This window comes from Sipha flava, unplaced genomic scaffold (genome assembly GCF_003268045.1).
Source record: "Sipha flava isolate LNK unplaced genomic scaffold, YSA_version1 117_pilon_pilon, whole genome shotgun sequence".
Classification (NCBI taxonomy): Eukaryota; Metazoa; Arthropoda; class Insecta; order Hemiptera; family Aphididae; genus Sipha; species Sipha flava.
Genome location: NW_020271741.1, coordinates 1,748,148 through 1,764,607, shown reverse-complemented (window position 1 = coordinate 1,764,607; position 16,460 = coordinate 1,748,148). Strand labels below are relative to the sequence as shown.

At 29.8% G+C, this 16,460-nt stretch overlaps 2 protein-coding genes across 5 annotated transcripts; one reads left to right on the top strand and one right to left on the bottom strand.

The window, feature by feature from the left end:
• Window positions 1-3,749: 3,749 nt before the first annotated feature.
• LOC112693253 (AP-1 complex subunit gamma-1) lies at window positions 3,750-9,960 on the top strand. 4 transcript variants are annotated; one of them, XM_025568241.1, is made up of 17 exons: window positions 3,750-4,288; window positions 4,846-4,906; window positions 4,992-5,053; window positions 5,132-5,315; window positions 5,606-5,752; window positions 5,825-6,140; window positions 6,229-6,324; window positions 6,403-6,729; window positions 6,797-7,018; window positions 7,085-7,297; window positions 7,389-7,516; window positions 7,622-7,865; window positions 7,933-8,047; window positions 8,119-8,238; window positions 8,328-8,524; window positions 9,013-9,105; window positions 9,602-9,960. In XM_025568241.1, exons 2-17 carry the CDS (start codon window positions 4,884-4,886, stop codon window positions 9,740-9,742), a joined length of 2,628 nt encoding a protein of 875 aa, XP_025424026.1. In that variant the 5' UTR covers window positions 3,750-4,288; window positions 4,846-4,883; the 3' UTR covers window positions 9,743-9,960. The 4 variants fall into 4 exon arrangements, with proteins under 4 accessions (XP_025424026.1, XP_025424046.1, XP_025424033.1 ...); XM_025568261.1 differs by having other exon boundaries at window positions 3,750-4,308; XM_025568248.1 differs by having other exon boundaries at window positions 3,750-4,322.
• Window positions 9,961-15,393: 5,433 nt separating this feature from the next.
• On the bottom strand, window positions 15,394-15,930 carry LOC112693012 (zinc finger MYM-type protein 1-like). Its single transcript, XM_025567879.1, has one exon. The coding sequence runs from the start codon at window positions 15,928-15,930 to the stop codon at window positions 15,394-15,396; it is 537 nt and encodes a 178-aa protein (XP_025423664.1).
• Between the last annotated feature and the right edge of the window lie 530 nt (window positions 15,931-16,460).

Here is a 16,460-nt window from a genome sequence, read left to right as displayed (position 1 = left end):
CAAAGGCCCTAAATTATCGTGCCCCCCCCGTCCGTAACGCTTGGTCTGGAGGCCTCCAGTTACGCCACTGTCAAGTATAAATATGTTATACTGTACTAAACAATTAAACCATTTGTATCATTTGGAAGGTTTCAACTGGAATATTTGCTTCAGTCTAGGATTAACTACAACTTATAGTATCACACTTAAAATATATAAGAAGTCTTCAAGAGGGAAATTTTGTCAACAAATTTTAACATTGGGTCAGCTAATCTCCTAAAAAACCACCCCCAATCCCTTAGATCCACCCCTGAGTGTATCCTTATTTAAATTCTTCATTATTTTTAATATTAATGTTTTAAATGTGCGTACAGTTCGTGTCCAGACACCGTAGCGGTCGTATTTATTAGCTCTCGATAGCTGTGAGTAAAATAGCAATTACGACGTGAAATCACTATTTGGTATGTATACCTTTTATATCTAAATACAAAGTCCACCAACATAAATACTGTATCGAGAACTAATACCCGCGCCTACGGGCGATAAGCCCGCTATCGCTATCGCCCATTTCACTAATAGCCACACAGTTATATACCGTTTAAAATGAGCTCTACATCAAATTCAACAAAACATAAAACTATACACGCACAATCAAATAGTGAGCGCAGAGTCCCACCAATCATCATAAAAAAAATGAAAAAAAACGAAGACAACGTTGACCTTGAGTGTCACACAACTCCCAACTCCGACGATGAATTTAGATCTCCCAGAAGAACGTCAAAAATATACGACTCGCCAACCAAAAATTCATTTACCACACCAAATCGATATTCCATACTAGATAACACTAATACCAATGATCAAGAAATGTTTACCTTCAACGACGATACACTTCTTATCACACAAACTGATAATCAAAACAATCACTCAATACATTCCCAAATGAATGATGATACTCTCAAAATTCCTCCACTATTCATATTAAATATAACACAATATTCTCATTTTCGCAACGAAATATCGAAAATCATTAGTAATGAATTTATCGCCACATCTAAATATGACAGAATAAAAGTGACCTTAGAAACTGTAGATGACTTCCGTACTCTAACCAAATATCTAGACGAAAAAAAGTATGAATATTATACCTATAGATTGAAAACCGAGAAAGATATCTCCGCAATCATAAGAAATTTACCATTGTCAATAACAGAATTTGAAGTAATGGAAGAATTAAAAATCCTAGAATATCTAGTAAAATCAGTAACCAGACTTACCAATAAAGATAAAACCCCAACCCCACTAATGGCAGTTCAACTGGCTAATCATCATAAATCACAAGAAATTTTTAAACTCAAAAAGCTTCTAAATTGCATAATTATAACTGAACCACGTCGGAAACTGAAAGATCCTTCACAATGTACAAATTGCCAAAGATTCGGACACTTACACAAGTCCTGTAAACTCCAACCACGGTGTGTGAAATGTAATCTCTCACATCATTATTCAAACTGTAATAAAACATCAGAAATTCCACCTAACTGTGTAAATTGTAACGGAACTCACCCGGCAAATTATAAGGGTTGCACCTATTTTAAAAAAATAAAAAATAAAAAAATGAACAACATCAAAGTACCTCAATTAACTGAAAATGATCCACCAAAAGACTCAACAATCAATGGAATCGCCAATAATTTCACAAAAAATACAATAAATCTAAACTCCTACGCAAATATACTCAAAGGAAATACAAATCCTACCCAAAATACTAGAAAAAATGAGGAACATACATACTCTGAATCGCTTAACGAAAAACTCCAAAAAACAATAACCCAATTTATCGAAAACATTCTACATAACATACAGTCCATCATTAGTTCCATCTTCAACTCAATTTCAAACAATCTATCTTTATCCGGTTTAAATGACATCCATTAATCTAAAAGAAATCAAACTCGTTAACTAGAATGCTAATGGCATTAAATCCAAAAAATCTTCACTTATGGAATTTCTATTCCGTCACAAGATAGACATAGCATGAATAACAGAAACTCAGCTCAAAAACACTGAAACATTCAAGATCAACGGCTATAATATTTACAGAAAGGATAGAGACACCATCCACTCTTCAGGTGGAGTAGCAATCCTAATAAAAAGAACTATTAAACATCACCAACTAACCAATCCCGAACTGATCAATATGGAAGCAATTTCCATAATGGTTTCAACAATTAAATTTGAAATTAAAATAATATCCGCCTACAATCCTCCAAACAAAAAAATTCAAAGAGATGACATAAATGTACTTTTCAAAGAAAACCCAACCATACTCTTAGGAGATCTAAACTCCAAAAATGAAATATGGGGCTGCCTAAAAACAAACCCAAATGGTAATAAGCTTTCCAATTCACATCTGAATTAAGAATTTTAATATCACCACCCCCCAAACCCACTTTCCAAAGAACAGGTAGACAACCAGATATATTAGACATCGCTCTAGTCTCAAATCTCACAGCACAGTTATATCACCAAGTTGCGAATGAACTAGATTCGGATCACGTTCCAGTCATCACCACTTTGTACGAACAAATGGAATTAATTCCTCAAACCCCAAAATTAATAAACCGGCCAATATACTGGGACATTTTCAGAGAAAATCTCAACAAAAACCTTATTTTAAACAGATCCCATCAAAATAACAAAGAAATAGACACTAATATACAACACTTAACAGAATCAATTAAAAATGCAATCAAATCAGCCTTGGCACCAGAAAATCCAAAAAAAAGTAAATTGCGAGAAAACTCCTCTATACTGCTCCACATTCAACATCTAATAAAAGAAAAACATAAAGCCAGAAGAATATGGCAAAGAACGAGAACAATAGAAATTAAAAAACGATTAAACCAATTAACACGAAGAGTCAAATGGGAACTGGATAACTATAGATTTAAATCCTATAAAACATATCTATCAAAACTGAATCCAAATAACGCCAGCCTATGGACCGCCACAAAAAGAATACTAAAACAAAGAGACACTATTCCTCCCCTTAAAGTTGGACTAGCAAAATTCGAAACAAACATTGATAAATGCAAAATTTTTGCCCAGCACTTTGAAAACTGTTTTAAAACTGAAGCTACTGCCAAAGTTACAACACAGGAAATAGACTCTACAAATATTTATTCCACAGAAACAAATAATATCCAGCCATGCACTCCTCAGGAAATAAATCATAATCATGGAAATGTAAATTTGTGATATTCGTAATTCATTATGTTTTAAACATTATAAACGTTCAATAAATCAAATAATCCATGGGTATTCCTAATGCTTAGTTGTGGATCAAAAGTGACCGTAACCTGCCAGGCTTACTCCAATGGATACGCATCTGTGCCGTAGACTCGACATCGGTTTATCGAGTAACTAAACAGAGTCCATTCCCAGGCGTTTGTTCGTCGAGTGCTGATTGCGATTTCCATTTTTGACTCGTGACAATCGTCTAGTGTGCCGTAAATAATTGTAACAACGTCATCTATTCGACAATTTTATGAAGTGTTTTCCGACTCATTGATTTCGTTACTATTGTCGCAGAGATTAGACCCGGCATCTACACTATTGGGCGTATATTGGAACATTAGTAGTTGTTGCGCGGACCGGTAGTAGCAGTCGTGTCTAGTGTACTACGTTCCGGGTTGTGGTCGCTTACGGTGTACCGCGCGGGGGCGGGAACACTCAAGCTTACCCGTATCTTATACTATGTGCCCGTACCGTTTTACGGCCCGCGATAGCAGCGTTGTTGTGTACTATGAAACAGGATCGAGTGTGTGCAAGAGTAAGAGCGTAAAAGAAAGAGTGAGTGAGAAGGAGCGGATGAGTGAGAGGGAGCGGGTGAGTGAGAGAGAGAGAGTAAGCGAGAGAGAAAGAGAGAGAATAACAAATGTATCACGGTCGCACCTGTTTGATAAATTTTTCCGAATTAAAACCCATGGAATATCGCCGCCGCCGTCGCGTCAACAACGATAACAATGCCTTAACGATGACTGTACCGTCGCGTTAATGTGCTGCTACTGCCGTTGCCTGTCACGTTAAACGTGTTAATAAAACAATCTACGGTTACGTACGCATGCTTGCGCGTGTAGAATTTACTACACGCGGGCTATCGGCGAACGAATGTTTTATGACACGAATGCAGAAAAACGACGATAGATAAGGGCGCCGCCGCTGTCGCGTTGTTCGCCGTCGTATCTCTTGTGCTTACGACGCTATCCAAGAAGGACGAAAGGACACGAATAGTCGTCGTCGAAAGGTGAATATTATAACAGTTATGTATGTATTGCTCGGTACGTTTATTATTATATAACATAATAAAAATTGTTCTCGTACACACATACAACACACACACACACACACACCTCGTACGTTCGTTGGTACAGAACACGCCTGAAGCGAAGCTAACACGACCGCCTGTGTGTTATCATTGCTAGAGACTCCTTCTGGTGTGGCCTACATAACGTTAATAGGCAGTTTGGAATTTCTTATTTTATGTTTTGATCAAACCTACCGGTGTGAGACGATTTTATGAAATTAGAATCTTATAACACTCGTTTTCTGTAATTTAATATTCGTCGTTCGAACAGATATGCAGATGTTTGTTACTGTTTTGTATCACATATAATAGCGATACATTTCTGAACTGAGGTACTGAAATCTTTTTTTGGACGACAAGGCGCGCATTTAATAGGTACTATTTCACTTTTACACATACCCATCCATGAAGTTATTCCATTCATGTTATGAAAAGTTGATACTATTTTTGCTCATTGATGTACCATGTCTAATAGTATTTTTTATCAATTTTTAAAGGACTTCAACTTACCAATTAGATACTTCACGGTTTCAAAATGAACAACTCTTCTGACCCTGGGTTTGTGTTTTTCTGTGTTCCATAATCATACATACCTCTAGTAGCATTTATAGAAATTCTTTTACTTTTTTTGTGTTTTCCACAGATTCTATCCAGCATTTAATATTGCTAATATAAGACAAGTTTTTAATGAAGCTGTTGAAAAAGGTTAATATACATTTTTACTTTTAATAATGTATCCCTACTTTATTATATAGGTATTGTTAATTAATTTTTATTTTTTAGTTCGTATGCCAACTCCTATGCGGTTAAGAGATTTAATCAGACAAATAAGAGCAGCACGTACTGCAGCAGAAGAAAGAGCTGTTATTAATAAAGAATGTGCTGATATAAGAACTTCATTTCGAGATGAAGATAGTGTTTGGAGATGTCGAAATATTGCAAAATTATTGTATATTCATATGCTTGGGTAAGTGTTGTTATACATTTACTTTTAACATAATACCTTAAATTTATATAAATCTATGCATAATAGTAGTACATTAATAAAAAAATACTCTTACTTTATCAAAGTACCTAACTCAAATAAGACCTAAAATAAATATATGTTTCTACATTTTTTATACAATTAAATAGCTATAATTTATTTTTATTATCTTAATATTATTATTATAATCTCATAATCTAATATTTTTCATAACTAAATTTATTTTATTGTACTCATTGAAAAAATAATTTTATAATTATAATATATTGTAGATACCCAGCACATTTTGGTCAGTTAGAATGTCTGAAACTAATAGCATCACCAAGATTTACCGATAAACGAATAGGTTATTTGGGTGCCATGTTATTATTGGATGAACGACAAGATGTACATCTTCTTATTACAAACTGTTTAAAAAAGTATTATGAATAATAAAGTATTTTTTGTATGATGTTTTAGTTATTAATGTTTATTTATTTATTTATTTTTAGTGACCTGAACAGTTGTACTCAATTCGTTGTAGGGTTAGCATTATGCACTCTTGGTGCTATTGCATCTCCTGAAATGGCTAGGGATCTTGCAACTGAAGTAGAACGTTTAATGAAATCCCCAAATACATACATTAGAAAAAAGGCTGCATTATGTGCATATAGAATTGTACTCAAAGTCCCAGAACTAATGGAGATATTTTTGCCAGCCACTAGGTCAATGCTTTCAGAGAAAAATCATGGTGTTCTTATTACTGGTGTTACATTAATAACTGAAATGTGTGAACGAAGTATTGATACTTTACAACATTTTAAAAAGGTATATTTATATTGCTGTATTTATTTTTAATATATTAGACTTTAATAATATTATATAGACTTGCTTAATATATAATGTAATTTTTAAGGTGGTTCCAAACTTAGTAAGAATTTTAAAAAATTTAATACTAGCTGGCTATTCACCCGAACACGATGTTTCTGGAGTGAGTGACCCTTTCTTACAAGTAAGTACCATAATAAACCAATTTTTTCTTAAATATTTTATTCAGATCCAAGTTTCTTAAACCATAATTTTATTATAGGTAAAAATATTAAGACTGCTTAAAATACTTGGTAGAAAAGATCCAGAAGCTTCTGAAACTATGAATGATGTTCTTGCACAAGTAGCAACAACAACTGAAACTAATAAAAATGTTGGAAACACAATTTTATATGAAACTGTGTTATCAATTATGGACATTAAATCTGAATCTGGGCTCAGAGTACTAGCCATTAATATTTTGGGTAGATTTTTATTAAACACTGATAAAAATATCAGATATGTTGCTTTGAACACATTGTTAAAAACTATTAACTTAGATATGACTGCTGTCCAAAGACACAGAACTACTATAATTGAGTGCCTGAGAGTATGTTGTATAATATATAAAATTAATTTTATTATATGATTTCTAATATGATGTATGTATTTTACAGCAAGATCCAGATGTGTCCATAAGAAGAAGAGCACTAGAGTTAAGCATAGCTCTAATCAACTCCCATAATGTTTTGACCATGACTAAAGAATTACTTGCATTTTTGGAAACATCTGAACCTGAATTTAAAGCTCAGTGTTCTTCTAGTATAGTATTGGCTGCTGAAAAATTTGCTCCAAATACTCGATGGCATTTAGATACTTTAATTAAAGTTCTTGTGGCAGTAAGCATTTAAAATAAATATTTTAGAAGATTTTTTTTTAATAATTAAAGTTTGATTCTATAACAGGCTGGTAATTATGTTAGAGATGATGTTGTCTCTAGTACAATACAGTTAGTATCTGAATCTGGTGCTCAACATGGTGGATACATGGCTTCAAAACTATGGATAGAATTGGAAAAAGACACAAGTGATAAACAGCCATTAATTCAAGTATCAACTTGGACAATTGGAGAATTTGGTGATATGTTATTACAACAGTCCGATGAACATGCTGTTACTGTAAGATTTTCATATATTAAGTATTTTAGACTTGCAGTATAATATAAATGTATACTTGAAGTAGTTAAATTATTGTTTTAATATTACATAGGTGTCAGAAGAAGATATTCTTCGAGTATATCATAAATTAATGTGGAGTCCTCAAAACAATATAGTTTCAAAACAATATACATTAAATTCACTTATGAAACTAAGCACACGTATTAAAGTCAATGTAGAGTAAGTATTACCAAATCCATATTTTAACTATGAATTAAAAAATAAGTTGCTCTTAATAATAAAAAAAAATTATTATACATATCAATTAAAAATTAAATTTTTCAGTAAAATTCATGAAATGGTAGCATCTTTTACTACACATATGCATACTGATTTGCAACAACGTGGAATTGAATATAATCAGTTATTCAACAGATATGATCCAATGCGAGATGGTCTTTTAGAAAGAATGCCTGCCATGGAATCGAATAGAACTCAGAGGTCACAATGGAATGAAACTATTGAAAACATTCCATCACCTAATGATTTACTTGTCACAGATGTGTCAAACACTGAGACCAATGATTCTGTAAGTTTATAATTAAGATTTTTAAATTAAGACTAAACAATAATTGTTAAATACTTTTTTATTTTAGAATGCATTGTTAGTACTGCTAGAAGGTTCAAATGGTGAAACCGAGTTGATTTCAAATCAAAATTCAGTAACACCTGCAACTACTAGTGATACTCAAGATTTGTTGGATCTCTTAGGTAAGTTATATAATATGATTATTTTTTTTTTTATGTAGATAATTCAATTCTTTTATCTTTATGTTATTAAGGTGGTTTAGATTTAAGTAATCAGCCCATGCAACCATTGAACAATCTTACACCAGAAATTAGTTCTACTAATGGATCAAGTATTAATACAAATAATAATTTACTTGACTCATTATGTTTAGGTAAGTTAAAAATAAATCTTAAATTTACAATTACATGTGAAATTAAATATTTGTACACACTAAATTTAAATAAAATGTTTTGTTTGTAGGTGAATCATCAATAGTTAATACCAATAAAGTGAAGAGCCCTGGCACTGTAACTGCTTATGACCAAAATAATTTACTCATTACATTATTAGTTGAAAGAGATCAGATGAATATTGATTCAAATACTGTGAACATGACTGCTTACAATAATGGATCATTTACCATTAATGAATTTCTTTTTCAAGCAGCTGTTCCTAAAGTAAGCTACTTTAAGATTATAGTTGTTAAAAATACTACAGTTATCTAAATACTTAAATTAAATTTGGGCCAAGTTTCATATGTTGATATGTTATAATATACTATTAATTATTGCTGCAGTTAATGTGTTATGCTTTATATAATTTTATTTTCGTAAATAAATTTTTTCTAAATGCAGGCCATGTTCAAATATACGTTAATTATAATTTTCTTTATTCTAAATTATATTTTTGTTTGAATTTATTATATTATTTATAAATTAATTACATTAAATAAAAAAATCATACTTAACATTTTTGCAAAAGTATCCTTTATCTAGAAATAAGTTTGTTTACTAATTAATAATAGTTATAAATGTACAGATCGTAGGTTTAAAAAATGAAAAAAAATTTAGTTATTTATTAGTACTAAAGTATTAATATTTTATTCATAACAACTTTTATTTATATTTTAATATATTTACTAATCATTCATTTTTTTATCACTTAGACTTTCCAATTACAAATGTTACCTCCATCATCAAATTCAATTGAACCTGGTTCGTTTTTGACTCAATTGATGCGAGTATCAAATGTGTCTAAAGTAAGTTTTCTTATATTTCACTTAATTACATTATAAGATGTTCAATGTTTTAGTTTAAGTACCATTAATTTATATTTGTTTTATTTGAATATTAAATTATCTCAGTAATTTTGTTTTATATAAATATATATAATATAAATAAAATAATTTAAAAAATATATGATTCTATTTTAAATAATATCTTAAATTATAGTTAAAAAAAAAAAAAACTTATTCACATTTATGTTCAATGTTATTAATTGAAGATTAATTTTATGTGAACATTATTTACAAGTTTTATTTTATAACTCTATGCTTTATTCATATATTTTATAAATTATTAATAGTATACTAATATAAAACTATATTAAACTTATAATTTCAGTGCTTATTCCCAACTGCTTAATAGTTAAGAAAATATATTCCATATATTTTTTAGTTTATTAATTTGCTATATTCATTTGAATGGAAACTTTTATTTATGAAAATTTGATTGTTTATTTTACCTTATCTTTAGAGCCAATTAAGAATGAGAATTCGACTCTCATATACCACCAATGGTGTATTAAAGCAAGACCAAACCGAAGTGAATAATTTTCCAACACCACCAGATACATTTGGAACATCCACATTGAACCTTTGGTCTGAGAATCAATGACATAAAGTATTAGTGGCCATTGGCTAATAAAATTAATTAGTGGAGACTGTTTGGAGATCGTTGGATGATCATTTATAGGTGTTTAAATTTTTGTCAATTTTTTGAGAGAAATTTGAATTTGTTTACATTCATCAAAAACACCTTTTTATTATAAGTGTTAATTTTTTTAATAACACTTGGAATTGTAACAATGACTTTAACTATTTATATAATTAGCTCACAGTATTAATAAATTATGTTTTTATTTACATTAGCTCCCAAAATAATATATTATTGATAACGGTAATAATTGTTAATGTTTGTGATAATTTTTAAACTGCACATTCTATTATTTTTGTTTTGGATCTAAATCAAAATTCGGTTGTGAAATCCCAATTTGTAACAATATAGTTGACAGTTATGAATTATTTTAAAATAAACATTTGGACATTTGTTCAATTTTATTTAAACTTTTTATTTTTTTTTCATGTTTTAATTCATTTTTGCACTCCTTGTAGTTGCATTAAATATTATACATTATTACTATATAATATGTATATTAAATAATAAATTGTTAATAAAATGTTTATTTTATTGTTAACTATTATTATTATTATTATTATCATAATATGCATTGTATTATTATTATAATTATTATTACATAAATAAAATATTGTATTAATTTGATTTATAGCAGGATTTTTTTTTAAAATGTTCTACATTTGCACTCATTTATATTATTACCTGTACTTGACCATTTAAATGTGACACATGATGATTTGATTGGATAACGTTTTATTTAATATGGAATTTTTGTTTTTTATTCCTGGTATTGATTAATTGATAATATGATAAGAGAAATATATAATTGTTGAAAAATGTTGATGAAGCAACAATCTTGCTGGTCGAAATTCTGTGGACCTCAAGGAACAAAAATTTAAAAACAACTATATGATCCTTATTTTACATAGAATCTAAAATGTAAACACTATAATTCAATGGTTCTCAACTTTGGAGGTATGAAAACATTTCAAGGCGTGAACATTGTTTTAAAACCATAAAATATGAAAAAGTTATTGCCAATTGTTAATATTTTATAGGGCTTTATTGAATAAGCACATTATTTTCTATTACGCACATTATAATTTATTTATAGGCACTATTAAAGTTGTCACCAAATAATAAAAAGATAATTAAAGCTGAATAGTGCCAACCCTCTCATTAATTTATTTAAAAGCAATAAGTTTAAAATTAACTATAATACACTTAGTTTTAAAAATTTGAAATTTGAAAGAAATAAATTCGGTAAAATTAAATTAAATGTTGTTAATTTAAATGATTAGTACAATCAGTAGCGTAGATACAATTCTTTTCTGGGGGGGGGGGGGGGGGGTGTTTAAGAGTAAGTTTTTAAGTGTTCGTAGTATATCTTAAAACGAGATCATATATAATAATATTACATTTAAAATAGTGTTATGATGTCCCGTATTAATGAAAATTATTTTGTTATTCAATTTTTAATATATACCTAATCATAGTAAAATCAAAATATTTTACTATAATATATAAATATTAATAAATAATAATCAAATATCATTAAAAAAAAAATCTGTGGAGGGGGTGGAAACCCCTTACACCCTCCCCGTAACTACGCCACTGAGTACAATCATTATACTTCATTCTTGTAATAGTGAGAGGCATGTGATTTTATATAATAATATGAAAAGGGCATGGACTTTAAAAAGTTGAGAACCCAGTGGCGTATTTCCGGGGGGGGGGGGGGGACCCAGGGGTACGGGACCCTCCCAGAACCTCTCCAAAAAATAAAAATAAATTAAAATTCTTACATATTTGCAGAATTGGCTATGTTAAACATTCACAGGGAAGTTGAAATTACTATTGATGAAGTGATAGAAGAGTTGGCCAAAAAATCGAGACAACTAGAATTTATTTTATAACAATACTTTATAATATATAATGTTAAATACAATATATAGGTATATATATATAATATTACATAAGAATATACTATTATTACATTATATATTTAGTTCAACTTTCTCCAAAAACTGCATAAGGATGTAACTATTACAATATAATATATAGTTTATATTAGTTATGTATAAACTGTGGACCCCCCCAGAAAAAATTTAAAATACGCCACTGTGAGAACCAATGCTATAATTAATAGTGACACTATAGATATTTCTAGACAATCATATGATATACGTACAGTATTCACAACTTTTTATTAAGTATTCTGGGTTATACACCTATTTGGTATATTGGGTATTTATATAATATTTTAAATATAAATCATAGAAACTTCATTTTGAGCAAGTCAAAGAATTTATAGTTTGTGTAGTGTAAAATTCATATAAACTAAGACAACTAACATAATAAAGGATAAACTGCCAAACTTGAATTTTTAAACTAATAATAATTTAATTAAAAATATAGGTAATAGACCTAAAAACTTCACAAAAATTCCTTTTTCATTTGTAAATACTAGTTACTTTTGTCAAAGTTATTTTTCCGGGCAAGGCCGGATAATTCAGTCAGTAATGTACAAATATATAGGTAAAGAATGGTTCACGAGAATAGGAAAAAAAACAAATTTTGGCTTGCATAAATAAGGAAAAGAAAATTAAAATTGAATTAATTTTTACTAATATAATGACAACAATATTGATGAACATAAATGTAAACAAACATACAATGCGCATGTAGCTTGTGTCCATAACCTTGGAATGTTATTTAAATTTTACATGCATTAGTAAGTATTTAATTGAAAATTAAAAGAAAGAAAAATGTGTAGACAATGAACTATGATTAATTCTAACATGATATTAATTATTTGCCTATAATTTACTTTTTTATTTTACATCACGTTTAAATATAATTATTTACATTTCCAGAGAAGTTTCTTCACGTTTGCGGATGCTTATAAGTTATAATTTTGAAAACTAACTATGTTGTTATAATAATAAAGTTTCGTAAGAATATAAAATCTATTTTTCTAAAAAATGGAATTTATATTAAAAATTGTAATACATACGAGTATAATACATAATTGGAAAAATGTAATTATTATTTAGCATATTTGCCATCAGTTCATCTCTAATCACTAAGACACTTTTTGAGTTAATTTTAAACGCATTTTAAGACTTTTCATGCTCTTAGGTTTAAATTTTAGAGAGCCTTATAAAACGTTTGTTAATTGCATTTTTAAGTGATATTTCAAGATATTTATTTGAACTTTTATACAAATTTATGCTGCATACCTCATAAGTAATGTAAAAATAATTTCAACTGGCTATTCTCGTCGAACAAATAAAAAACTGGCTTGTTTCTTGTTAATATTTCCATGATAATATCTTATGCTATAAATTACTTATAAATGGAGTAAATATTTTCAAACGTATAAATAAAGCACATGAAAAAAAAAATGGAGCCATTAATGGGAGAGTCATGAAATACGGAATAAGACATTTTTAACGTATTTTAACGACTACATTAATGAGTATTTTCACACAAGTAAATTATATTTAGGTAATTTTTTAACGTGTACAGCATTTTATTTTATTGTGTATTAATACAACCTACACTGCGTATACAAAAATAAAATAATAATGAATTAATACAGTTTTTTATTTTGTGTGTAAACAAAATTATTGCTTATAGATTTGCGATTCATGAGTGTGATGTATAACGTCTTTGATATTTGAGACTATTGATGAGAAACATTTTTTCAAGTGTATTGCGTTTTACCGTCACCACTCTCTTGAGAACACGTGTTAAGGCAATACATTATTAATATGTAATTAAAAATTGTTTTCCTTTTAATAATAAAAGTTACAGTCATTACACAATAATTTATGTATTACTAATTATTTGGTACTTCCATAATTGACACGGCGTCAAACATTACAATGAGCCTTAACAAAATTCATACTTTTTATATTTTCCTTGTAAAAGCTGCATTTATTTTAAAATTACAAATTGAGTTTATTTATGTATATATATTTTATAAATAGTATAATTATATATTTTGCGTATAATATGTGTGTGTGTGTGTGTGTGTGTGTGTGTGTGAAGAGACTCATCACGTATTAACAGAAGAATGAAGATGTATATAATACTACCCAGTGATGTACCCAGAATTGTTTCACGAAGGAAAATGTCGATATGCAAGAAAAAAAAGACTGTTGATCACATCGAGTAAAAACTGTATTTAAAAAATATAATAATAATGATTTATTTCCAACTAGAATATGACAAAAGAAAATATTAATTATTTTTTTATTTTTTTTTATTTTAATGAGAAATATACAATCTATACAAAAAGCATAATAATTATAAGTGATGTGTGTAATAATATAAAACAGGTAAATTTGGGAATAAGCAGTCATCAATTAGTGACACTTAACTTCAGTATAGATTAAAAATATTTTTATCTATTGAATTACTTGATAGAGAAAGAGGATTTAAATGAGAACAGGAAGGGGGGAAACACTTATAGGCTTTTAGAGCAGAAGGTCTCTACACAATCTCCTTTTTAGTCAACGTTGAGAATTTTTGGGCAATATTAGGATATTCAATTTTGAATAAATGGGTTTTCGTAGCCAGCTAGGCGTGAAAAGAATCATTTATAATAAACTATCGATTCCTCTCCGATTATTTTCATACGCATGTCATTGTGGATGGTTGAAAATTTGGTTTAGGCACTATTCACACTGTAGGTAATGCAACGGTTTGATCACGCTACAGTCTCGGTTTGGTCAAATATTATTTAACTAATTTTTAATTGGAATTTTTACATTAGCAATAACTCTCACGTCAAGGTCAAATCATTATCAGCTAACGATCAATTGAAATACAGTAGTCGCCGCTTATTAAACCCACTTTGGAACCTGACCATTCGAATCCATTTACCGAATGAGTCAATAAGGCGAATGACCAAAAAAAATGTATAAAATGCTTAAAATTAAAAAAGTTATTTACTTAGTTCAGAAATTGTCCACGCCATTAATAAAAATGGGTGGTGGGGGTTTAATTATTGCACTAATTTCTGGTTCGAAAGCTAAGTTCGGAAAGTCTTCTGTGAGAGGGTCGACTGATTGTTTCATTTTACTGAATACTTCGAAGTGATTTTTTAACGAAAAAAGTTTTTTATTTTTATGCTGTCGCTCTTGGGGAGATAGAGGTGGTTCAGAGTTAGTTTATGAAGAGTTTGAGTGATTTATTTATTTTTGTCTCATCCAATTATTACTTGACGCGGTATTCGATGAAGAAATACTGATATTTTTAGTATTTAAATTTGAAGTTGTATTGAGTTTTCGATTTGTGTTTTTATTGACCTGTGGTATCGTATTGGAATTATTGTTTTTGTTTGAAGTTGTTGGCATTTTAGCTATCGCTATAGCATATTTGCGTGGGGTGATTAGAATAATCGGACCGTCGGGCGACGGCCTTCAAATAAGGAACAACAATCTGAGTGTTACGTAGCTGGACAGAGATAAAATAATACGACTTAGTTTAATAAGGTTACAAAAAGTAGCAAACATTCGCACTTTTAGTACAATGCATAAAAAGAGCAATTTATATTAAATGGATACTGACCTACCAACAAGATTCAAGGAATGACCAGCACATGGAATATACATAGCATACTAGTGAATCTTCAATATTATTTCTTGCATACCCTTGTATTTTCCTGACATATTGGCAGAATTATCATATGACTGGCCTCGACACTTACTAAAATCGATTTTGCACTCATTTATTAGGTAGTTGTGCACCATCTTAGCCATGCTTTCTCCTGTGTGATTTCCCATTTCTAGGAATGTTAGAAAACGTTCGATTGGAAGTCCATCGTTTGGTGAAACGTACCTCACAATAACAGTAAGCTGATCAATACGGGACCAGTCTGGAGTAGAATCTACAGATAAACTGAAGTACCCTGCAGTTCTTAAATCATCCAAGATTGAATCTCTTACTTTATGTGCCATAATATGAATAAACTCATCACATATTGTTTTAGAAAGATAAGATGTGACACCTGATCCTTTATTCCCAAATTCTTTAATATGACTTGCTAGAAAAGGATCAAATTTTGCTAGAAGTTCGAGTAATCCAAGGAAATTGCCATTGTTGAAAGAACCAAATTTTTCCTTATCTCCTCTGAAAGGTAAACCACGCTCTGCCATATTAATTATGACTGCCACAATTCGTTCAAGAACATTTTTCCAGTACTGCCGTTTATTGTTTATCTGTTCTTCTAGTTTGCAGTCAATTGTTGAACCACGTTTTCTTGTAAGCTATGTTACCGAAGCTTTTCTATGATCTACGGAGTTTTAATAGCTTTGAATTAAATATGTGTTGCGCCAATCAAAAAATCCATCTGATGATAATGGTATAGAAGAATTTAAAAAGAGTTTACCCACGAAACAGTAGACGTGACCAATTACTGGTAAATATAATAACCATTCTCTGAAATATTTTTCACCATTAGCTCGTTTGGGATAGAACAAGCTTTTTGAGCAATATCTATCTTGGTTTATAAAAGTCTTTTTTGATTTTTCAAATGAGCAATTTTAGTGCTGACATTCTGATGGACCTTTTTCTACCCAGTATGCAATTTCATCTTTATTTAAATCACCCCTTAGTCTTACATCATTCTCTTTGTTTTTTGATGTTGAATCTTTTGTGGTTGTACTACTTTCAGGTTTATAAATCT